Source organism: Microtus pennsylvanicus, chromosome 8, assembly GCF_037038515.1.
Source record: "Microtus pennsylvanicus isolate mMicPen1 chromosome 8, mMicPen1.hap1, whole genome shotgun sequence".
NCBI classification, from domain to species: domain Eukaryota; kingdom Metazoa; phylum Chordata; class Mammalia; order Rodentia; family Cricetidae; genus Microtus; species Microtus pennsylvanicus.
In genome coordinates, this window is record NC_134586.1 from 19,064,428 (window position 1) to 19,086,642 (window position 22,215).

A 22,215-nucleotide genomic window follows, 5' to 3' on the forward strand; every position below is an offset into this window, starting at 1 on the left:
AACCATTTTAAAGGTATGGCTGTTGGTACCTCTAAAGGTTTGCTAGTTGCATTATGTTCTTGTACAGCCTGATTGGCTAGTGACCTTTGTGTATAATACCTTATAATATTCTTCCCAGAATTTTGAGTTCCTGGAACTGCAGAAATGTTAATCTGGGCATCCCATTGCTGTAATAGGTCATGACCCCATAAATGTACTGCAATGTTAGTCACATTTGTCCTCAGCTCCTATCTTTGACCTTCTGGCCCAATATAGTCAACCCATCTCATGCATTTTTAAATTCAGATATGGTTCTGATTTCTAGTAACTGAAAATTTGCCTCTTGAAGAGGCAAATTTGGTGCCAAGATTCTAGAGAAATGATACTCACATCCACACCTGTTTCTATCAAACTAATAATTATGATGTCATTTATATGCACTTAGCTTTGGTCTTTGATCATTTATAGAAGTAGGCCAGAATATATGTTTCCTATTTCCTATTGGAAGTTTTGACTTATTATCCATGTTAATGCCATCATCTAGAATAGTATGCCTTTTTAAAGAAGGTTCTGAATTTTTTTAATTTTCCTGATGAGACAAGTCCTCCACAGTTACTGGGAATAACTGGGCCACTTTTGGCTTTGAGGCCTGTGAAAGGCCCCTCAAGGAGGTTTCTGTTTGTATCAGGTTGCCTTGTCTGTTGATCTGTCTTCATTAGCCCGTTGTTGGCCTTTGCTACACCTTCTACATATACCTGAAGGTTGACCCCTCCTATTTTTGCAACTCCCAGAGGAGATATTATTCCTAGAAATTTATTGTCTACAATCCCTTCTCAGATGTTCTACCACAATTAAAACATTTGGCATTTTGATGTCTCCTCATTTTTGAAAATTGCTTGTCCTACTCAGGATTTAGTGTTATAGTCAAATGACTCAATGTTCATTTTATGAAGGATTCATTCATCTATAGGTGCTGATATAACCTTTAAAGCATGAAGTATCTTCTTTTATTCTAAATTGGCATTTTCAAAAGCCAGAGATTTTATAAGTACTTGCTAGCACCTGGGTCTGCTACTCCTATTTGTACTGCCTTAGTTAATCTTTGTAAAATGTTAGTAAAAGGTTCCCTCTGGCCCTGTTTAACCATGGTTTATGATTCAAATATATCTCTTAGTCCTTGAATCCTGTTCCAAGCATTTAAGGCTGCTTTGTGGCATAGAGATAAGATTTGTTCATTGTAAAGAGCTTAAACCAGTGGGTCAGCATAAGGGCTTTATCCAAGAATTTGATCTTGGGAAGTCTTAAGGCATTTTGTTAAGGCAGTGTACACATTGTCAATTATAGGACTATTCCCCTTGAATTTTTGTTCTGATAGTGTCATTTTAGAAAGTAACAGTTTCTCCTTTATTCTTGTCTTCTCAAAGAAAGAATTCACCAAAGACGTAATTTGAGCAAAAGTTTATTTAACGAAGCAAAGTAACTCAATGTGAATTATGCTCCAAAACAGGATTGGAACAGGCAGGCCTGAAAGTGGGTGGTAGGTCACGGGGCTCTGCATTGTGGAATTTACAGAAATTTCTTATGGGTCCAACTCTACAATGTTATTGTTAATTCCTCTCTTAGGAATTTTCTCTCTCCCATGTTAAGAAAATCGTTCCAGGGCCAAGATATCCCCTCAGTATTACCTTTCCTGTACATCAGCATACTCATTGGTGACATGTATGGTCATTGGGAAAGTCCTCTGGTGTCTTAGTTTCTTACATAGCAGGAAGAGAGCTCCTGTGTCTTCAAGGGTATCTAACCATAAAGGAGCATTGCAACCATCAAGAGACCCAGCAACTATGATATGGCCATAGTCCTCTTGATTGCCTTCCTGGTTAGGATGTACCTAACTAGAAAAAGGTGGGGGGTGCATGACTCTGCCTTCCTCATGCAAACATATGCTTAGCTGCATGTTCTTAATAGTTATAGGACATTTCTAAAACTTCACTGATGTTAACCATTGATTTTGGTTTGGTTTGGTTTGGTTTGGTTTGGTTTGGTTTGGTTTGGTTTGGTTTGGTTTGGTTTTTCAAGACAGGGTTTCTGTGTAGCTTTGGAGCCTGTCCTGGAACTAGCTCTTGTAGACCAGGCTGGCCTTGAACTCACAGAGATCCACCCACTTCTGCCTCCCAAGTGCTGGGATTAAAGGTGTGTACCACCACCTCCCAGCCTAATCATTGCTTTTTAATGATGCTTTCCCTGAAAGTTTTTCCTAGAGAATTTTTTTCTAAAATTTTTCACAAAAATATTATCCTTTGATGTTTGATTCATTGGAAAATTGTAATCAACAACAGTGTAAATACTTTTTTAAAAAACAAGTAAGAATATTGAGGTTTTGAAATGTTTTCATGGTTAGGAGTATTGCCTGACCTTTCAGATGATCCAGATTTGATCCCAGAACACACACTGTAGCTTTCAACAATCTAAAACTCAAGTCCCAGGGAACTCAATGCCCCCTTCTGACTTCCACAGGAATTGTATGAATATGGTACAAAGATACACATGCAGCAGAACACCCACTCACATAAAATAATATTTTTTTATTTAAAATTTATTTCAATTGAAATTTTTCTTGGACCATAGCATATTCTTCAATTTAAGTTATTAAATTGGACAGTGAGTGACTAGAGCATGTAGATGTATATTTCAAAATAAATTTTATTGTGCCTCCTTATACAGTAAAAACATTTTATTCTTCTTTTGATTACTACTGAAAATTTGCCATGTATTTTAATAAAAGTTGATATACAAGAGATTTACCAGAATAAATACTTATTTTTTTTTAGTTTCTTAACTGAGGAATTGAAAAATATGACATTTATTTTCTACTAAAATACTCGAGTACTTAGTGGCATACTTCCTACGGCTTATGAATGAGCCATAAGATATAGACAAGTATGGAAGAAATAAGTAATGAGAAAATTAACATGGGAAGACCTGTGCAGTAGTGGGCAGAGTTCAGGCCTTATCCTAGTCCATTTTTGTTACCATAATAAAAAACTGGAGAAGTGCCCTTTTCTCACAACTCTAGGGACTGACAAGCCCAGCACCAAGGAGCCACCAATGCTCCAGGATCTGCAGCTGAATGACTGCAGTGTGGGAAGGCTCATGTTGACAGAGCTCCTTTACCTGGAGTCACTCTCATTATCACAGCATTAGTCCATTATTAATTTCAGAGATGTCAATAAAACACTCTTCCATTTCCAACTCTGAGTTTCTGGTGTCAGGGTCATGAGTAAAGACTTTAATCAAGGTTCTATAGTCCAGATGTGAAGTGGCTTAGGGTGGGGGTCCAGTTGAGATTAAGACTTCGTAAAGTTTTCTGAACCTGTCTGCAGATGGCCCCATGCAGAGAGATCAACAAAGGACACACAAGGACTGCAGTGCCCCAATGTCCAGGGCTTCCATCCATAAAACACTTGTCTTAGAATAACGCATCTGTGTCTGTGTGCATTTGCATTCAAGGAACAAAGAAACTGGAAGTCAGCATCTGTATGAATTTTGTAATTCATGCTTTGTGCCACCAACTGCACTGGGAAAGCTGGCAGCATTGACAGTTCAATGCAGAGATCTGGTGTAGAGGGTAAAGGAATAGGAATGACATTCACAATCAGGAGTCAGGACATGGGGTTTCAGACATGTTTCAGTTTCTTTTGGCAGATCCAACGGTTGTCTGCAGAACAGGTGTCAGAAAATACTTCTGTCTGTGAGATGACTGCACAGCTGTTTTCTTTGTCCTTGCCAGTGACTTGTAATCTGAAGAGCAAAGATTAGCTACTCCTAGTGTTTAGGATTTTCTTGCAATTATCACATCAGCCATCAGCCATTTTTAGACATTTAAGGATGCTAAGATTACATAGTGCTTAAGTATAGTAAATGCAGAGTACGAACAATATAAATACACATAATCAATAAAGATATCACCTAGAGAAGCCTCAAAAATTTTCAGTTGTACCCTCACAGAAGAAGAATTAGTCCATCAAGAAAATTTATCATGATGTATGAAAAGGAGAAGGTTTTATTCCTAGTTCTACTTCAATAGTTCTTGTGATCATGTGAAAGGCATCTTCATTTTGCTGAGCTTCAGTTCCCTTAAATATATAGGCTATAAGCAACTACTGCTTAGAGAAAGCATTGAGATATACATGAATGTATAACAATAGTTACACATTAGGTTCTTAGTAAATGTATTCAACATCAAGAGTGAACACAGTGAGTCTACAGAATTGGATACAGAGAAAATAAGAGCCTCAACTCGTGTGGAACAGAATCTGGTTCCTTCCCTTCTCATCCCAGAGATGTTGGGTCTTTGCTCTAGCACACTAGTCACACATCACTGCAGATGGGACGGAGACCAGAAATTAACAGTAACTCATGCAGTTTCTCAGTGATGACAAGAAATTGGTGAGTTCAAGAGAGGCCTATCTCAAGTGGAGGATGTCACCCAGCAGGCAGTAGGCAGGGTTCCCTCACAGCTGACTTTTGCTTGTCTTTCTTCATGGTGCCCCTCATCCCTAAGCAATAAATTTTATATCATACTAGTGCCCAGCATGCTAATCAAAGTATGAACTTCCCTCAACTGGGCTTCTATAAATATGCTTACATCTTATTTTTCATCTTTTAGCTTCGTCAATCTTCAAGACCTTTTTCCTAAAGCATGTTTGTTCAAATCATTGATTTCTTTTCAAAAAGCATGTGGTGGATTGCCAGGGCTACCCCAGCCAGACTTACAGTGAGAGCTCTAACCTTATCTCAAATAATAATCCCAAAATAATCCCGCTTGTAAAATTTTAACTTTCCTCTTGTTTCCTAACCTGAAAACAAGGGCCCAGGGTGTTAGAATAAATACTTATTTCATGGATGTGTGAAAGAGAGTTCGGGAAGGGAGGGAGAATGGAAGGGTCAAAGTTTGTGTAGAAGTGAGAGGAAAATTGTGAGGGAACCCCCCTTTCTACCTTGTTTCCACCACTGTCCTGTGTGCTCCAGGCTCACTGGCCCAGGCATTTCTAGGTGACTCTCTTGTCTATAGCTTCCATCTCTCTGCAGGAGTGCTATGATACAGACGTGGACTTCTATGTTTGACTTTTTATATGGGTTCTGTGAACTGAACTGTGATATTTACACAGGTAGAACCTTTAGGCATAACCATTTGCTCAGTTTAGATGAAACGAAAGCCAGATTAACTGACATTCTTTCTATTGTAGCCCGTCAGACGCCAAATTTACCTGCTCACTGCCATATAATCAGAGCATCCTTTTATCAGAGTGAAATCACACGGCAGGTGAGCTACATCCTCTGCCTGACATGGATATCTTCACTTATCATCACATTTTTACTATGAATCAAAACTAGGTAAGCATTTTACATTATAGCACAATTGCACACAAAAATCGTCACAAAAACAAAGAAAGAAAAATTAATCATTACTATGTGTAAAATAATTTTTAAACAGCGATGTCTATACTGAGACATTCTGCCTAGAGAAAGTAACTTCATGACACACTATGGTGCATCTTTGTTACCACAGTTCTAAAGTACAGCTGAATGATTGCTGTGTATGGGTAGAGAAATGATGTAGTGCCTAAGTGTGTTTACTATTCTTGTAGGGGGCTCAGGTTCAAGTTTTGGCACACATATGGTAGCTCACAACCATCTACAACTCCAGTTCCAAGAAATCTACTGCCTTTTTCTGACTACTGTGAACTCCTGCATGAACATGGTATACATCCATCCATACACTCAAGAACACACACAGAAAATAAAATAAATAAATATGTTTTTAAATTTCTAAGAAAGTGTGTGTGTGAAAAAAGAAAGAGAAAAAAAATTCTATATGTTCCCCCAAAAACATTTAAAACTATTTTATCTCTAACAGTAAAAAGATAGTCTACTTCTTGTCTTTTAAAATTCCATTGTAATTAAATATACACATATTATTATAAAGGGTTTCTATCTACTTGTACATGAAACTTTGCAACTAATTCTGAAATTGTCTTTTCAGTCTATTTCAACAACCTCAAGAGTTTATACACTAAATTAAAGTTACAAAATTCAATTTTCAGTAAAAATGAGGGTGAATTGAATATTTAAATTACCTCGTTTAATACTTACAGATCAGGATTTAAAGTAGAACCATTTGTCCACTTCCACATCTGCTCCACTTGTATATATTTTAGTCCAATAAAAAACTGATGTCCTTCTATCTTTGAGAAATTCTGGAAGTATCTCTATAACCAAAACATAGTGGAAGACTTAATCTTCAATCTATTTATTTATGACACACTTTCTTCTACCAACATTCTAAAACACTATTACTCCTGTTTGAATCCCATCCTAGCTCCCCACTGGCATAATTTTCTCCTCTGTAAAACTGATTTCTATATATTTCTACTTTTAATTGATTTATTCCATTATTTTTTATTACTTTAAAGAAATACCAATCCAAATTTCCACCCCCTCCCTTCCCCTCCCCTCCCACTCCCTCCATACTCTCTCCTTCCTATCCCCCTCCAATCTTAACGGAGGGCAAGGCACCCTGCCCTTTGGAAAGTCCAATGCCCTCCCCACTACATCTAGGTTTTAAACTGTTTAAAATCCAAGTCTCCACTTGCTCAACATAGACCATTGGTTAAAGTCCAGACATGTCATCAAAGTGTCAAGAAAGTGTTATGTTCTAAACTGAGCAATTTTATTATCAATTTACCAATTCTTCTTGATCTTCAATGAGCAGCAAAGTGCCTCCTCTCATAGAGCAGTCAGATAGACCTTCAGACCAAGGTCTGGAAATTTGAGAAATAAATAAGCATTTATCCCTGTATGGCTGCCAATCTTTCAGGCAGGTTGGTATGGCTGATCCCTCTAGAGTAAGAAAGAAGATATGTTTATTTCTGCCCTGTTTCTGCTGCACCATAATCAACTCCACACAGGAGTTGCTTCATTTAGCAAACGCTGGAACAAGGCTAATGCTGTCATATGTCAATGAATTATAATTAATGACGAAGAATTAATTTTGTTTTATTTCTACTAATTTACTTCAGACAAAGTAAACTGTCTAACATGTTTGCTAAAATAATCAACTATTTCACTTTTTAACTTGATATTTGCCTATTAAAATTCTGTGTACCTTCAACCTGAGGAAGCATGGCCAGGCATATAAGAGCATAAATGTCAAGGTCACACAGCTTCAGTGCAGTTTCTAGTACCAACACTTACAAACCCTGTGACTCCCTGCAAGTTCCTAATGGTTTTATGTTCTTCTCAGACATCAAAGGTGAAACAGCATCTTCATTGAAGACTGTTTTGAACTTCAACTGAGTTGACTCACATTTTCTGTCAATAATCACCTCTTATTATCAGGAAATTCAAGCCACACAATTACCTGTTGGTTCAGCCATGATTTCTTGAGCAGCCACGCCACATTTTTCTATTGGTGCTTTTTTCACTAAGAATCCCACTAGTAAATAAGGAAGCATACAGAGAGGATTAAATGCTGAAATGAATGGTGGAATGAGTGTGCTCTTTTTTTCTCTTTGTTTTGGTGGGAAGTTGAGAGAGGTTTCTCTGTGTTAAGCCCTGACTGTGCTGGAACTCTCTATGTAGACCAGGCTGACCTCAGACTCATAGAGATCCACCTGACTCCCAATTTCTGGGATTAGAGCCATGTGTTATCACACCCAGCTTGTTTTATTTCTTATTTCAGGAATCACGTTATTTCATCTGGACATCTGGATTGAGGATAAAATACTGACCCACTGGATTAAGGGAGAAATTTGGAGACAGGACATATCACATGAGAAACACAGAACATGTGGATTCAAGCAGTGATGAGGTTACATATCATTGATTGACAAGTCAATCTGTGGGTTTGCTCGTCTTCAATCACACCCACTACAAGAAAAGTTTTATCAAGCATTTAATAAGCTAAATATGGGTTTTTTTTAGCTTTTTTGTTATTGTCATCTTTTGTCATAATTTGACTTTTACTTTTTATATTCAAGATGCACATGTGCTATATCCTATAATGGCTTTCAAAAAAGTAAGAAGAATTGAAGAATGTTAAATTTCTGCAGTGGACATGGGATATTGCCCTATAACATTACATGCAATTGACCTTCCCCTAGGCTCAAAGAGGCCAAATGCTATGAATATAACTAATATGTATTTGGGGAAATTATAAAGCTAAAGTGCTTGCCTCACATACTTGAAATACCGAGTCCAGTCAGAATCAAGACAAGAAGGATCAGTCCAGCACAGCTGAGTTTCAGTGCCAGCCGATGCCAGCGTGGGCACTGACAGGCATCTAAGAAATGCAAAGAATATACCAGTTAAATCGTCCACTTGGTCCATCTGAGATAAATGTCAGAGGTGGTTACCTAAGACCTCTGTTACCTACAAGTAATATTTCCAAAATTCCTGGTGTACTGATTGAATTGAATTTAATGCTGCATTCTGTGCACAGTATTTTACACACACACAAACAAACACACACATACTCACACGGAGTGTGGAAGGGTCAGTTTTCCATCTTAACTAAGTACATACTACATCTGGTGACTACAGATTTTACAATTTGCTAATTTGATGTGTGACAGTGAAAACTTTTTTTTTTGCTAAGTGGAGTCCTGTAGAGATCTTTGTACTATTACCTTTTACTTAAAATAATGCATTATGGCTTCTCTTTGGGATGATTGTTCTGGTGATATCGCTACTTTTCCAATTTGTGTTCATCACTGAGCAAGTGAGTGTTGCTGGGACACAAGCACTGGTTGCTAGTAATTCACTTCTTTTTTCTTTAATTTATTTATTTATTAAAGATTTCTGTCTCTTCCCCACCTCCACCTACCATTTCCCTCCCCCTCCCCCAATTAAGTCCACCTCCCTCCTCAGCCCGAAGTGCAATCAGGGTTCCCTGCCCTGTGGGAAGACCAAAGAACCCCCACCTCCATCCAGGTCTAGTAAGGTGAGCATCCAAACTGACTAGGCTCCTACAAAGACAGTACGTGTAGTAGGATCAGAAACCCATTGCCATTGTTCTTGAATTTTCAGTAGTCCTCATTGTCCGCTATGTTTACTTCTTAACCTAGACTGCAAGATCTCATTGTTTCTGGCCAGGGTAGTGTCCAACTTAAAACATTGAAATATTTATTCCTATAATTTTATAGCTAATGGTTTAAGACTGCTGCTGAATGCAAGTAACAGAAGGTAGAGACTCTGAAATGGCAAAAACACTGTGTCTACAGCAGATAAGGGTTCTGTGCTGTAACATGACATACACTGTGTCTATAGCAGATAAGGGTTCTGTGCTGTAACATGACATACACTGTGTCTATAGAAGATAAGGGTTCTGTGCTGTAACATGACATACACTGTGTCTATAGAAGATAAGGGTTCTGTGCTGTAACATGACATACACTGTGTCTATAGAAGATAAGGGTTCTGTGCTGTAACATGACATACACTGTGTCTATAGAAGATAAGGGTGCTGTGCTGTAACATGACATACACTGTGTCTATAGAAGATAAGGGTGCTGTGCTGTAACATGACATACACTGTGTCTATAGAAGATAAGGGTGCTGTGCTGTAACATGACATACACTGTGTCTATAGAAGATAAGGGTTCTGTGCTGTAACATGACATACACTGTGTCTATAGCAGATAAGGGTTCTGTGCTGTAACATGACATACACTGTGTCTATAGAAGATAAGGGTGCTGTGCTGTAACATGACATACACTGTGTCTATAGAAGATAAGGGTGCTGTGCTGTAACATGACATACACTGTGTCTATAGCAGATAAGGTTTCTGTGCTGTAATATGACATACACTGTGTCTATAGCAGATAAGGGTTCTGTGCTGTAACATGACATACACTGTGTCTATAGAAGATAAGGGTTCTGTGCTGTAACATGACATACACTGTGTCTATAGAAGAAAAGGGTGCTGTGCTGTAACATGACATACACTGTGTCTATAGAAGATAAGGGTGCTGTGCTGTAACATGACATACACTGTGTCTATAGAAGATAAGGGTTCTGTGCTGTAACATGACATACACTGTGTTTATAGAAGATAAGGGTTCTGTGCTGTAACATGACATACACTGTGTCTATAGAAGATAACGGTACTGTGCTGTAACATGACATACACTGTGTCTATAGAGGATAAGGGTTCTGTGCTGTAACATGACATACACTGTGTCTATAGAAGATAACGGTACTGTGCTGTAACATGACATACACTGTGTCTATAGCAGATAAGGGTTCTGTGCTGTAACATGACATACACTGTGTCTATAGAAGATAAGGGTTCTGTGCTGTGACATGACATACACTGTGTCTATAGAAGATAAGGGTTCTGTGCTGTAACATGACATACACTGTGTCTATATAAGATAAGGGTTCTGTGCTGTAACATGACAGGCACTGTGCCTACAGCAGATAAGGGTTCTGTGCTGTAACATGACAGGCACTGTGTCTATAGAAGATAAGGGTTCTGTGCTGTAACATGACATACACTGTGTCTATAAAAGATAAGGGTTCTGTGCTGTAACATGACAGGCACTGTGCCTACAGCAGATAAGGGTTCTGTGCTGTAACATGACATACACTGTGTCTATAGAAGATAATGGTTCTGTGCTGTAGCATGACATACACTGTGTCTATAGCAGATAAGGGTTCTGTGCTGTAGCATGACATACACTGTGTCTATAGAAGATAAGGGTTCTGTGCTGTAACATGACATACACTGTGTCTATAGAAGATAAGGGTTCTGTGCTGTAACATGACATACACTGTGTCTATAGAAGATAAGGGTTCTGTGCTGTAACATGACATACACTGTGTCTATAGAAGATAAGGGTTCTGTGCTGTAACATGACATACACTGTGTCTATAGAAGATAAGGGTGCTGTGCTGTAACATGACATACACTGTGTCTATAGCAGATAAGGGTTCTGTGCTGTAACATGACATACACTGTGTCTATAGAAGATAAGGGTTCTGTGCTGTGACATGACATACACTGTGTCTATAGCAGATAAGGGTTCTGTGCTGTAACATGACATACACTGTGTCTATAGCAGATAAGGGTTCTGTGCTGTAACATGACATACACTGTGTCTATAGAAGATAAGGGTTCTGTGCTGTAAGATGACATACACTGTGTCTATAGAAGATAAGGGTTCTGTGCTGTAGCATGACATACACTGTGTCTATAGAAGATAAGGGATTCTGTGCTGTGACATGACATACACTGTGTCTATAGAAGATAAGGGTTCTGTGCTGTAGCATGACATACACTGTGTCTATAGCAGATAAGGGTTCTGTGCTGTAAGATGACATACACTGTGTCTATAGCAGATAAGGGTTCTGTGCTGTAACATGACATACACTGTGTCTACAGCAGATAAGGGTTCTGTGCTGTAACATGACATACACCGTGTCTATAGAAGATAAGGGTTCTGTGCTGTAACATGACATACACCGTGTCTATAGAAGATAAGGGTTCTGTGCTGTAACATGACATACACCGTGTCTATAGAAGATAAGGGTTCTGTGCTGTAACATGACATACACTGTGTCTATAGAAGATAAGGGTTCTGTGCTGTAACATGACATACAGTGTGTCTATAGAAGATAAGGGTTCTGTGCTGTAGCATGACATACACTGTGTCTATAGCAGATAAGGGTACTGTGCTGTAACATGACATACACTGTGTCTATAGAAGATAAGGGTTCTGTGCTGTAACATGACATACACTGTGTCTATAGAAGATAATGGTTCTGTGCTGTAGCATGAAATACACTGTGTCTATAGAAGATAAGGGTTCTGTGCTGTAACATGACATACACTGTGTCTATAGAAGATAAGGGTTCTGTGCTGTAACATGACATACACTGTGTCTATAGAAGATAAGGGTTCTGTGCTGTAACATGACATACACTGTGTCTATAGAAGATAAGGGTGCTGTGCTGTAACATGACATACACTGTGTCTATAGAAGATAAGGGTGCTGTGCTGTAACATGACATACACTGTGTCTATAGAAGATAAGGGTGCTGTGCTGTAACATGACATACACTGTGTCTATAGAAGATAAGGGTTCTGTGCTGTAACATGACATACACTGTGTCTATAGCAGATAAGGGTTCTGTGCTGTAACATGACATACACTGTGTCTATAGAAGATAAGGGTGCTGTGCTGTAACATGACATACACTGTGTCTATAGAAGATAAGGGTGCTGTGCTGTAACATGACATACACTTTGTCTATAGCAGATAAGGTTTCTGTGCTGTAATATGACATACACTGTGTCTATAGCAGATAAGGGTTCTGTGCTGTAACATGACATACACTGTGTCTATAGAAGATAAGGGTTCTGTGCTGTAACATGACATACACTGTGTCTATAGAAGAAAAGGGTGCTGTGCTGTAACATGACATACACTGTGTCTATAGAAGATAAGGGTGCTGTGCTGTAACATGACATACACTGTGTCTATAGAAGATAAGGGTTCTGTGCTGTAACATGACATACACTGTGTTTATAGAAGATAAGGGTTCTGTGCTGTAACATGACATACACTGTGTCTATAGAAGATAACGGTACTGTGCTGTAACATGACATACACTGTGTCTATAGAGGATAAGGGTTCTGTGCTGTAACATGACATACACTGTGTCTATAGAAGATAACGGTACTGTGCTGTAACATGACATACACTGTGTCTATAGCAGATAAGGGTTCTGTGCTGTAACATGACATACACTGTGTCTATAGAAGATAAGGGTTCTGTGCTGTGACATGACATACACTGTGTCTATAGAAGATAAGGGTTCTGTGCTGTAACATGACATACACTGTGTCTATATAAGATAAGGGTTCTGTGCTGTAACATGACAGGCACTGTGCCTACAGCAGATAAGGGTTCTGTGCTGTAACATGACAGGCACTGTGTCTATAGAAGATAAGGGTTCTGTGCTGTAACATGACATACACTGTGTCTATAAAAGATAAGGGTTCTGTGCTGTAACATGACAGGCACTGTGCCTACAGCAGATAAGGGTTCTGTGCTGTAACATGACATACACTGTGTCTATAGAAGATAATGGTTCTGTGCTGTAGCATGACATACACTGTGTCTATAGCAGATAAGGGTTCTGTGCTGTAGCATGACATACACTGTGTCTATAGAAGATAAGGGTTCTGTGCTGTAACATGACATACACTGTGTCTATAGAAGATAAGGGTTCTGTGCTGTAACATGACATACACTGTGTCTATAGAAGATAAGGGTTCTGTGCTGTAACATGACATACACTGTGTCTATAGAAGATAAGGGTTCTGTGCTGTAACATGACATACACTGTGTCTATAGAAGATAAGGGTGCTGTGCTGTAACATGACATACACTGTGTCTATAGCAGATAAGGGTTCTGTGCTGTAACATGACATACACTGTGTCTATAGAAGATAAGGGTTCTGTGCTGTGACATGACATACACTGTGTCTATAGCAGATAAGGGTTCTGTGCTGTAACATGACATACACTGTGTCTATAGCAGATAAGGGTTCTGTGCTGTAACATGACATACACTGTGTCTATAGAAGATAAGGGTTCTGTGCTGTAAGATGACATACACTGTGTCTATAGAAGATAAGGGTTCTGTGCTGTAGCATGACATACACTGTGTCTATAGAAGATAAGGGATTCTGTGCTGTGACATGACATACACTGTGTCTATAGAAGATAAGGGTTCTGTGCTGTAGCATGACATACACTGTGTCTATAGCAGATAAGGGTTCTGTGCTGTAAGATGACATACACTGTGTCTATAGCAGATAAGGGTTCTGTGCTGTAACATGACATACACTGTGTCTACAGCAGATAAGGGTTCTGTGCTGTAACATGACATACACCGTGTCTATAGAAGATAAGGGTTCTGTGCTGTAACATGACATACACCGTGTCTATAGAAGATAAGGGTTCTGTGCTGTAACATGACATACACCGTGTCTATAGAAGATAAGGGTTCTGTGCTGTAACATGACATACACTGTGTCTATAGAAGATAAGGGTTCTGTGCTGTAACATGACATACAGTGTGTCTATAGAAGATAAGGGTTCTGTGCTGTAGCATGACATACACTGTGTCTATAGCAGATAAGGGTACTGTGCTGTAACATGACATACACTGTGTCTATAGAAGATAAGGGTTCTGTGCTGTAACATGACATACACTGTGTCTATAGAAGATAATGGTTCTGTGCTGTAGCATGAAATACACTGTGTCTATAGAAGATAAGGGTTCTGTGCTGTAACATGACATACACTGTGTCTATAGAAGATAAGGGTGCTGTGCTGTAACATGAAATACACTACATCTACCACATTGCACTGCCCAGACACCAGGTTTGACCTCTCTGCTTTCTTTGGTAACTATCAACAATAGATATCTTATGTTTATTAGATAGTAAAATGTATTCATATTTAAAATGTGGGCATCATGTACCACACTGAGACTAACTCTATGGTAAACTGTTTTTAAAAATTGGATTAGATATGGAAAACAATAACAGTTGTGTTTATAAAGTTAATAAGCAGAAATACTAGATGGATCTTACATGTCTAATTAATCGCAATTCTCCTTCTGCTCTGATTTAGCTTCTAAAAGTTCCATGCATTACCATCTTATGAATGACTTTATAGATTTAATTATTAGAAAAAAATACTGTACTAAGCAAAGCATTCCTCTCACTTTTTGTTTCGGTTGTTTTTTTTCTCAGATTCTATTTCTTGTACCTTGGGCTAGATCCAAACTCCCTTTGTGGTTAAGGATGACCTTGAGCTCCTGATATTCCTGTCTCCATTTCTCAAGTACTAAAATTATAGCTGTGCCTTACCATGCATGGGTAGGAATTCATAATTTCAATAGCTACATGTAGTAGGAGCTGCGGGTTACATTCCTGCCGCCCCAGCTTCTGGTCGCCTGCCAGCTTATGCCCCGAAATAACAACACACAAATTGTATTCTTTTAAACATTGCTTGGCCCATTATATATAGCCCTTACTGGCTAATTCTCATATCCCAATCAGCCCATCTCTAATAATCTGTGTAGCATCAGTCTTACTGGGAAAGATTCAGCATGTCTGACCTGGCGGCTTGCTTCATTGCATCTGCCCGGGAGAGGGGAGCATGGCCTCTGAGCCCACTTCCTCTTCATCCCAGCATTCTGTTCTGTTTACTCCTCCCATCTATGTTTTAACCTATGAGGGTCAAGCAGTTTCTTTATCTTTTAACCAATGACCTTCCTCCATCAGCTACAGATTTTTTTGTTTTGTTAGTTTTCTATTTTTGAAATATTTCTTGGTGTAATTGATGGCATGCTTTGAGTTACATGTTAAAATTTGAAGCCAGATGTGCTAAAATGTTTTCTTATTCTCATTATGTGGTCAAGAGTTACCCATATGTTTTTTCCAACTCTTTCTTCTTTTTTTCCTTTCTCTTCTTTCTTTTTTTCATTATTTTTGGTGGCTGAATTGTATGACTGCAGACAAACTCTAGGGCTCTTATGACTATAAAGCAGTTTTAGGATGCTGACAAACAATCATTAAGTAAGTTAAATCACTTGATTCTGGTCATATCAGAGGAGCAGCAGATGGAGACTGAAGTTCGAAGTGTTAGCACCCCACGAGGAAAATCCCTGATGAGTGAATCTCTAATAGTCAAAGCCCAGAAGCCACAGACTACAGAATGTATTTTGTTTCTGCTGTGCCTTTATATGTTTGCTGCCGTTATCTTTCTCTGGAATCTGGCTTGCTATGAATGGGTGTGGGGAGATCCCCACTGCCTGTATTTAGTGTGCTTATCTCATGGAAATATCCTGTTTTACTGGTCATTTTTACTTGTAGATTATTATTGAGATAATTTCCTCTTAAACTGTACTGTTTAACTGAATCAATGACTCAATACAATAATAGTGTTAGTTTAAATAGGATTCTGATGAGTGAGGGTTTTTAATAAATATAGTAAGAAATTAAGATAGAGTTTAGTTTAGTGGAAAAATTAATACAGGTAAAAGTAGGATAAAATATTGTCTGGCCTGTGATAAACCTGATACTGTAGAATATTAAAAAATAAAAGAAGGAAGTGTCACACAGCTATAGCACATAATTTGCTATTGAGAAATCACAGAATCCGTGACTTAGGATAATGTACCTGGGTTCTTGGGAAAACTTATTTTTCACCTGTAATGCATAAAATGTTTAATCATGTTAAGTGATATGGAACGCATGCTGCCTTTTACTTGTATTCATTGTAATCATTCATTTGAAAACTAGAATGTAATTAGATTATAAAATTTTTATATTACCTGAAAGATTTTGTTGGGGTATATAAACTTTAGAGGAAAAATAAAGAGCAAATACATAAGAACAAAGAAGGAAAACAAGAATGAGAATAAGGAAGAACAAAGGGTTAGGACAAAACCACCAAAAGAAAAAGAAGAAACATAGAGATAAGAAAAGAGAATACAGAACACAGAAGAAAGAATGCAGATGAAAGAAATCATCAAGAGAGTGAGTGAGTGTCTTTTCCCTTACACCCACAGATTAAAATATCTGTGGATTCCCTCAGAGCCCCTTGATGCTGGAGGCTGGCCCCCTCTGACCCTCTTCCCAGTTAACAGAAATCATTTTAAGTGTTTTGAGAAAAACAAAAAAGGCAGAATGAGTAGAAGTGTTCCCAGGAGATAGGAGACAACTCCCCTTAGTCATATCGATAGACACAGTAATTCATGTTCACTGCTAACTAAAACTTTACACACATAAAAATCTATTGAACCTATACGGACATTCCCCATCATATCCTCTAGACAAATAAGAACAACTATTTCAAGGCAATGAGATCGTCTTAGACACTGTAGGGAATAAGGAGATTATCTAAAGCATAAAGGGATATGTACATAGCTCCTGTGCAAATACTACATTTTATAGAAGAGACTTAATATCATAAGAAGAGGTTTTATGCCTGGCGGTGGTGGCGCACGCCTTTAATCCCAGCACTGGGGAGGCAGAGGCAGGCAGATCTCTGTGAGTTTGAGGCCAGCCTGGTCTATAAGAGCTAGTTCCAGGACAGGAACCAAAAAGCTACGGAGAAACCCTGTCTCGAAAAATTAAAAAAAAAAAGAAGAGGTTTTATAAGCAATAATCTGTGGACAGTGAGTAATGCTGTGTGGTCAAAGTAGAACAAGACTGTCACGGAAGGAAACACAGGACACTGAACTTTGAAATGAGATCATGGAATGTCATTTCTGCTGTGTAAGTCATGCTGTGTGACTTCATAAGGAGACAGAAGCAGATACTAGACAAGCTTCAAGACCTCAAAGACACCACAAATATGAGAAGTTCAGTGTATTTATATCAGTCTAGAATTTTTCCTGAATACTAGAAAGACGCAGAGGGACTGAGTCCAGTAAATAAGTCTAACAAGTCATGTTTCTCATTATATATACATATATATTTTTTCTCAATCTTTCCACCCTCAAAACTGTTAATTCTTATATATAATTGAATTATCTTAGTACAGCCACTATTTTTATGGTTTTTACTAAAGTCTAATATTCAGAACATTCGTATTTCAAATTTATAATGCAACACAATACAATACTGAGGACAATACCTTAAGCTGTCATAAACCAGAAATTTCCTCATCTATAAAATGTCTGGACAATATCTACTTTAAGAACTTTCAGAATTTATGAAACAATTCTAATAAATTCCAAAGCACAGTGCCTTGAACAAAGAACTATTCAACATACAGTAATTCACTCCCCCCAACACACACCTACACACACACACACACACACACACACACACACACACACACACACATAAGTGTTTTTTAAGCTAAAAGTAGAAGGATTATTTGGGTGGTTTTTAAAATTGTTATTCTTTCACACTAAGGAATAAGGACTTGTATAGACTTCTATCCCTGTTTGATTTCTTCTGTATGATATTAGAATGCGTGGATAGACCTTTAAAAGACCATGTGAACTTTAGTTTTATGGAAGTTTCAGCTTCAGGCTCTTTGTTCATTTGTTTCTTTGTTTATTATCCACAGAATAAGTCACCTTCACTGTTCCAGACATTTCAATGGCTTCCACTTCATGGTTATTTGATCCTATGGAATGTTTTCCAAATCCCTTTACACTGATCATATTCCTCCTGACAATCTCCACACTTCATCAGGCATGCATGTTCCCTGACAGCACCACATAAATGTTCTCCCTTTTCATTTGCTAGTCTAGCTTCCCCCAAGTCTCATCTCTCAGATACTCAGTTTTGGTCCCCAGAGACTTCCAGCATCATCTCCCAGGAAGCCCTGCCATGATCACTGCACTTGACATGATGCCATCTCTAAAGGCAAAATCTTAATTTCCATGTAAGTATTTTTCTTGCTGGCATTAAGCATCACACAGTCTCTGAGACAAGTGTCCAATAATTGCATGCAAACAAAGTCATATAGACTATATAAAGAAAAGATGTTCATGTTTATTTACAGCTGGATCTTCATCTAGAAAATTACTGACACTTAGCAGATACTTATTTCTGAGTGAATGAATGAACTCTGTACAAATTTTATCCATCCTACTATCAAGGCTAACCTTTGATCATGTGACCGCAAAGCAAGTCACTGCCTATGTCCCTCTTTCTGTTTTTGTGTCGTTACTGGGAGATTTAATCACCTTGCTGTGGATTTACCACACTTTGAGCTGTGTAGCTAATGGATCCAGGCTGTTTCATTTCTTTCACTACCTGGTCAGTATTTTCTCTTCATAGGATTTGTTCTACCTTTATTCTACTGCTTTTGTCCTTTAGGTTTCTACTCAAGTTGATGGTATGTAGGAAAATAATTACAATCAGGGCAGACAAATTTTCTAGTCTCTTGGATTGGGATCATGGCTAGTAATGTTGAGGAAATCTCATTGTCTTTTTCAATGTTCATTTTCTTACACCCATTTCAAAAGGCCCATTCCCATCCTTTTGCTAGGCTTGAACACAAGGAAAAGAAAAGCACGATGCTTCCTATCACACCTGCTCACTGGAATCCTCCCAGCAGTATCAAAGCCTCTTCTTTCCCCTGACCCATTGTAAAGATGATAATGAAGCAGATTTGATGACTCTAAGATGATTTCCTGATTTTCACTTTTTTTTAATTTGATAGTTTCTAACCTATCAGTGGCCATGTCAAAGAGCAGCAGGTGGCAATTAATTTCAGGAATCCACCCATCGGAATGCAAGGCACTGATGGATAAATCTCTGATAGACAAGGCCCAGAGGGCTTTGTCCCCAGAATGTATTTTGCTACTTCTGTGCCTTTATGTGTTTGCAGTGACATTTTTATCTGGTATCTGTCATGCTGTGAATGGGTTTGGGAGGATCACCACTGCATTTAATGTATTGTGATTATGTCACAGCCATATCTTGTTCTAGTGGGCATTTTTACCTACGGATTATTATGAAGATGATTGCCTTTTAAGCTGAATTGTTTCACAGAAGTAATGATTTTATACAATAATAGTGTTATTTCAAATAGAATTTTGATGATTGGGATTTTCAATAAATATAGTAAGGTATTGTGATAGAGGTTAGTTTAATGGGAAAATTTATATAGAAAATGGCAGGATATAATGTTGTCCTTGCCACTTGATAAAGCAGGAGCTGAAGAGGATAGAAAATAGAACCAAGGTAGTGCCATGCAGCTAGGACTCATGAGTTTCTCTTGAGGAGCCCTATAGTCTGTAGCCTAGGTTAGTGATTAAGGAAAACAATTGATTCCTAGAAGTTAGGCTAGCACAAGTCTTTAAATATTAATGTTGAGAGATGTGTTAATGGGTTTTGGTGTGCATCATAGCTAAAACCAAGCTTTAAATAATGACAAGGTTAGTTTAAGATGTTTTTTGTTAATAACTTTGTGGTAGCCGATCTTGGGGAACAATTTTAAGTTTGGAAAAGTACAGTTCTAATAGTCATACAAGGAACTCATTGAGATCAGGAAATAAAAACAATGATATCACTGGTTAATGCGCCTTTCTTGATCAGATGTGGGTTGATGAACAAAGGAAATGCTCAATCTCATACCCATTTCTGCCCTCAGCTTCCTGATTTAAAAAAAAAAAAACCTGTTAATGAATGGGTATGTACCCTAGGGATTTTAAGAGAGATGAGTGTTTTTCATAAATGAAAGTTTGGATTTGTGATTCTTTTAAGTTTTTTCATAAATAATAAAGTGATCATTCCTTTTTTTGTAACCACAAAATGCAGACAGCCAGCAAAAGAGCTGTCTGTCAAGAATACCTTGCTTGCTTACACTCTGTTAATCTGTAGCAGCTTGCTTGTACATGAATGTATGTGAGTTGGGGGGAATAATTTCTTTTTCTCCTGTAACAACAAAAGGAGATTAAGAGAAAACAAATTAGAAGGGAAGAAGTCAATCTTTCACTGTTGGCAGATGATAGGAGAGTATGCATAAGTGACCCCCCAATACAGCCAGGGACCTCCTATAGCTGATAAACAGCTTCAGTAATGTGGCAGGATGCAAGATTACCTCAAAAAAAATCAATAGCCCTCCTACATACAAAAGATAAATGGTCTGAGAAAGAAATCGGAGAAACAGCCCCCTTGATAATAACCACAAATAGCATAAAATATCTTGTGATAACTGAATCCAAAGAAGTGAAAGAACTTTAAAAAGAAATTGAAGAAAATATCAGAAAACTAAAGACCCTAATACTGATCCACACACCTATAAATACCCAATTTTTTTTTTTTTTTTTGGTTTTTCGAGACAGGGTTTCTCTGTGGCTTTGGAGCCTATCCTGGAACTAGCTCTGTAGACCAGGCTGGTCTCGAACTCCCAGAAATCCGCCTGCCTCTGCCTCCCAAGTGCTGAGATTAAAGGCGTGTGCCACCATCGCCCAGCCTATAAATACCCAATTTTTGACAAAGAAACCAAAACTATACAATGGATAAAAGAAAGTTCCTTCAAAAAATGGTGCTAGCAAGCATAACTGGATGTCGACATGTAAAAGAAGACAAATAGAACCATATCTATCCCCATGCACAAAACTCAAGTCCAAGTGTATCAAAGACCTCAACATAAATCCAGATACACTGAAATTGAATAAAGAGAAAGTAGGAAATAGCTTTGAATCCACTGGCACAGGAAACCACTTCCTAAATATAACACCAATAGCACAGACTCTGAGACCAACAATCAATAAATGGGACTTCCTGAAACTAAGAAGCTTCTGTAAGGCAAATAATATGGTCTTGTGACAATTTTAGACACATTTTCTCCCTCAGTCTCTGGTCACTTTTTACACACCATCATCTCATGTCATCCTTTTGAGTATTACCTCAGTCTTAATTGTTTCTTTCACTCAGATTATTAAACTCTCTGGAAGAGGCTTAAAGGGCTGTTGTGCCCAATGTTAATTACTAGGTGTGCAACTGTATTAAAGTTGAATCAAAGTGCCTGTGCTCTGTACCAGGATCTGGAATGAACAAGATACATTACAGCAAGTCAGCAATGTCTCTAAAAATATTTTTCTGATCATCTATGCAAAACATTACTTATTCAGAGTCTTTTAAGTGAAGCTGAATAGCCCTGTTACATTTCATGAACTCCTTGAATAAAATTGCATTGAAGTTTTTCTCTCTAAAGTTGTGATTATTTGACATATTTTTGAGCATGTGATAAGTATGTGACTGTGTGAGCGTGTGTCTGTGTTTATGTGCCTGTATGACTGCAGTATGTGCATGCCGCACTAGGTGTAGAGTTGAAAGAACAACTTTCAGCAGGTGATTCTCTTTCTACCAAAGATATTGGTAATTGACTGATTGTCAGGTTTGTGCAACAAGTACTCTTACCTGAGGAGTAAAAGTACTTTTTACCATTCCAAAGCAATCATTTAAAACTGTAATTTAATGGGCACCATAACTCCAGACTATATTCAAGCACTGAAATGAGAAATAAAGCCTCTTACCTGGGGGAAGAGATGGAGGTGAGGCATGGCTAAGCACTCGGGTCCTGGCTACACTTAAGTCAGCGTAAACCACAGATGTGTCCATTGCAGGTGGCAGATGTGACACTGACTTCTGGACGAGGTAAAACTCAAAACTCTGTTTG

The 22,215-nt window shown here is 38.2% G+C and overlaps 1 protein-coding gene across 1 annotated transcript; it reads right to left on the minus strand.

The window, feature by feature from the left end:
- Positions 1-3,606: 3,606 nt before the first annotated feature.
- LOC142855695 (killer cell lectin-like receptor subfamily B member 1) lies at positions 3,607-22,157 on the minus strand. The gene is made up of 6 exons (XM_075982142.1): positions 22,073-22,157; positions 8,231-8,320; positions 7,400-7,474; positions 6,725-6,879; positions 6,133-6,248; positions 3,607-3,777 (listed from the first exon to the last, which is right to left on the minus strand). The coding sequence occupies exons 1-6, from the start codon at positions 22,155-22,157 to the stop codon at positions 3,654-3,656; spliced, it is 645 nt and encodes a 214-aa protein (XP_075838257.1). The 3' UTR covers positions 3,607-3,653.
- Between the last annotated feature and the right edge of the window lie 58 nt (positions 22,158-22,215).

Bases quoted from the DNA above. Each gene is read 5' to 3' on its own strand.
- LOC142855695 (XM_075982142.1), bottom strand. From the start codon at position 22,157: ATGGACACATCTGTGGTTTACGCTGACTTAAGTGTAGCCAGGACCCGA. The intron at 7,475-8,230 runs GTATTTCAAGTA...CTTATTTACTAG, and splicing joins CTTGATTCTGACTGGACTCG to TGGGATTCTTAGTGAAAAAA. The intron at 3,778-6,132 runs GTAAGTATTAAA...TTTGCTCTTCAG, and splicing joins TCTACTTTAAATCCTGATCT to ATTACAAGTCACTGGCAAGG.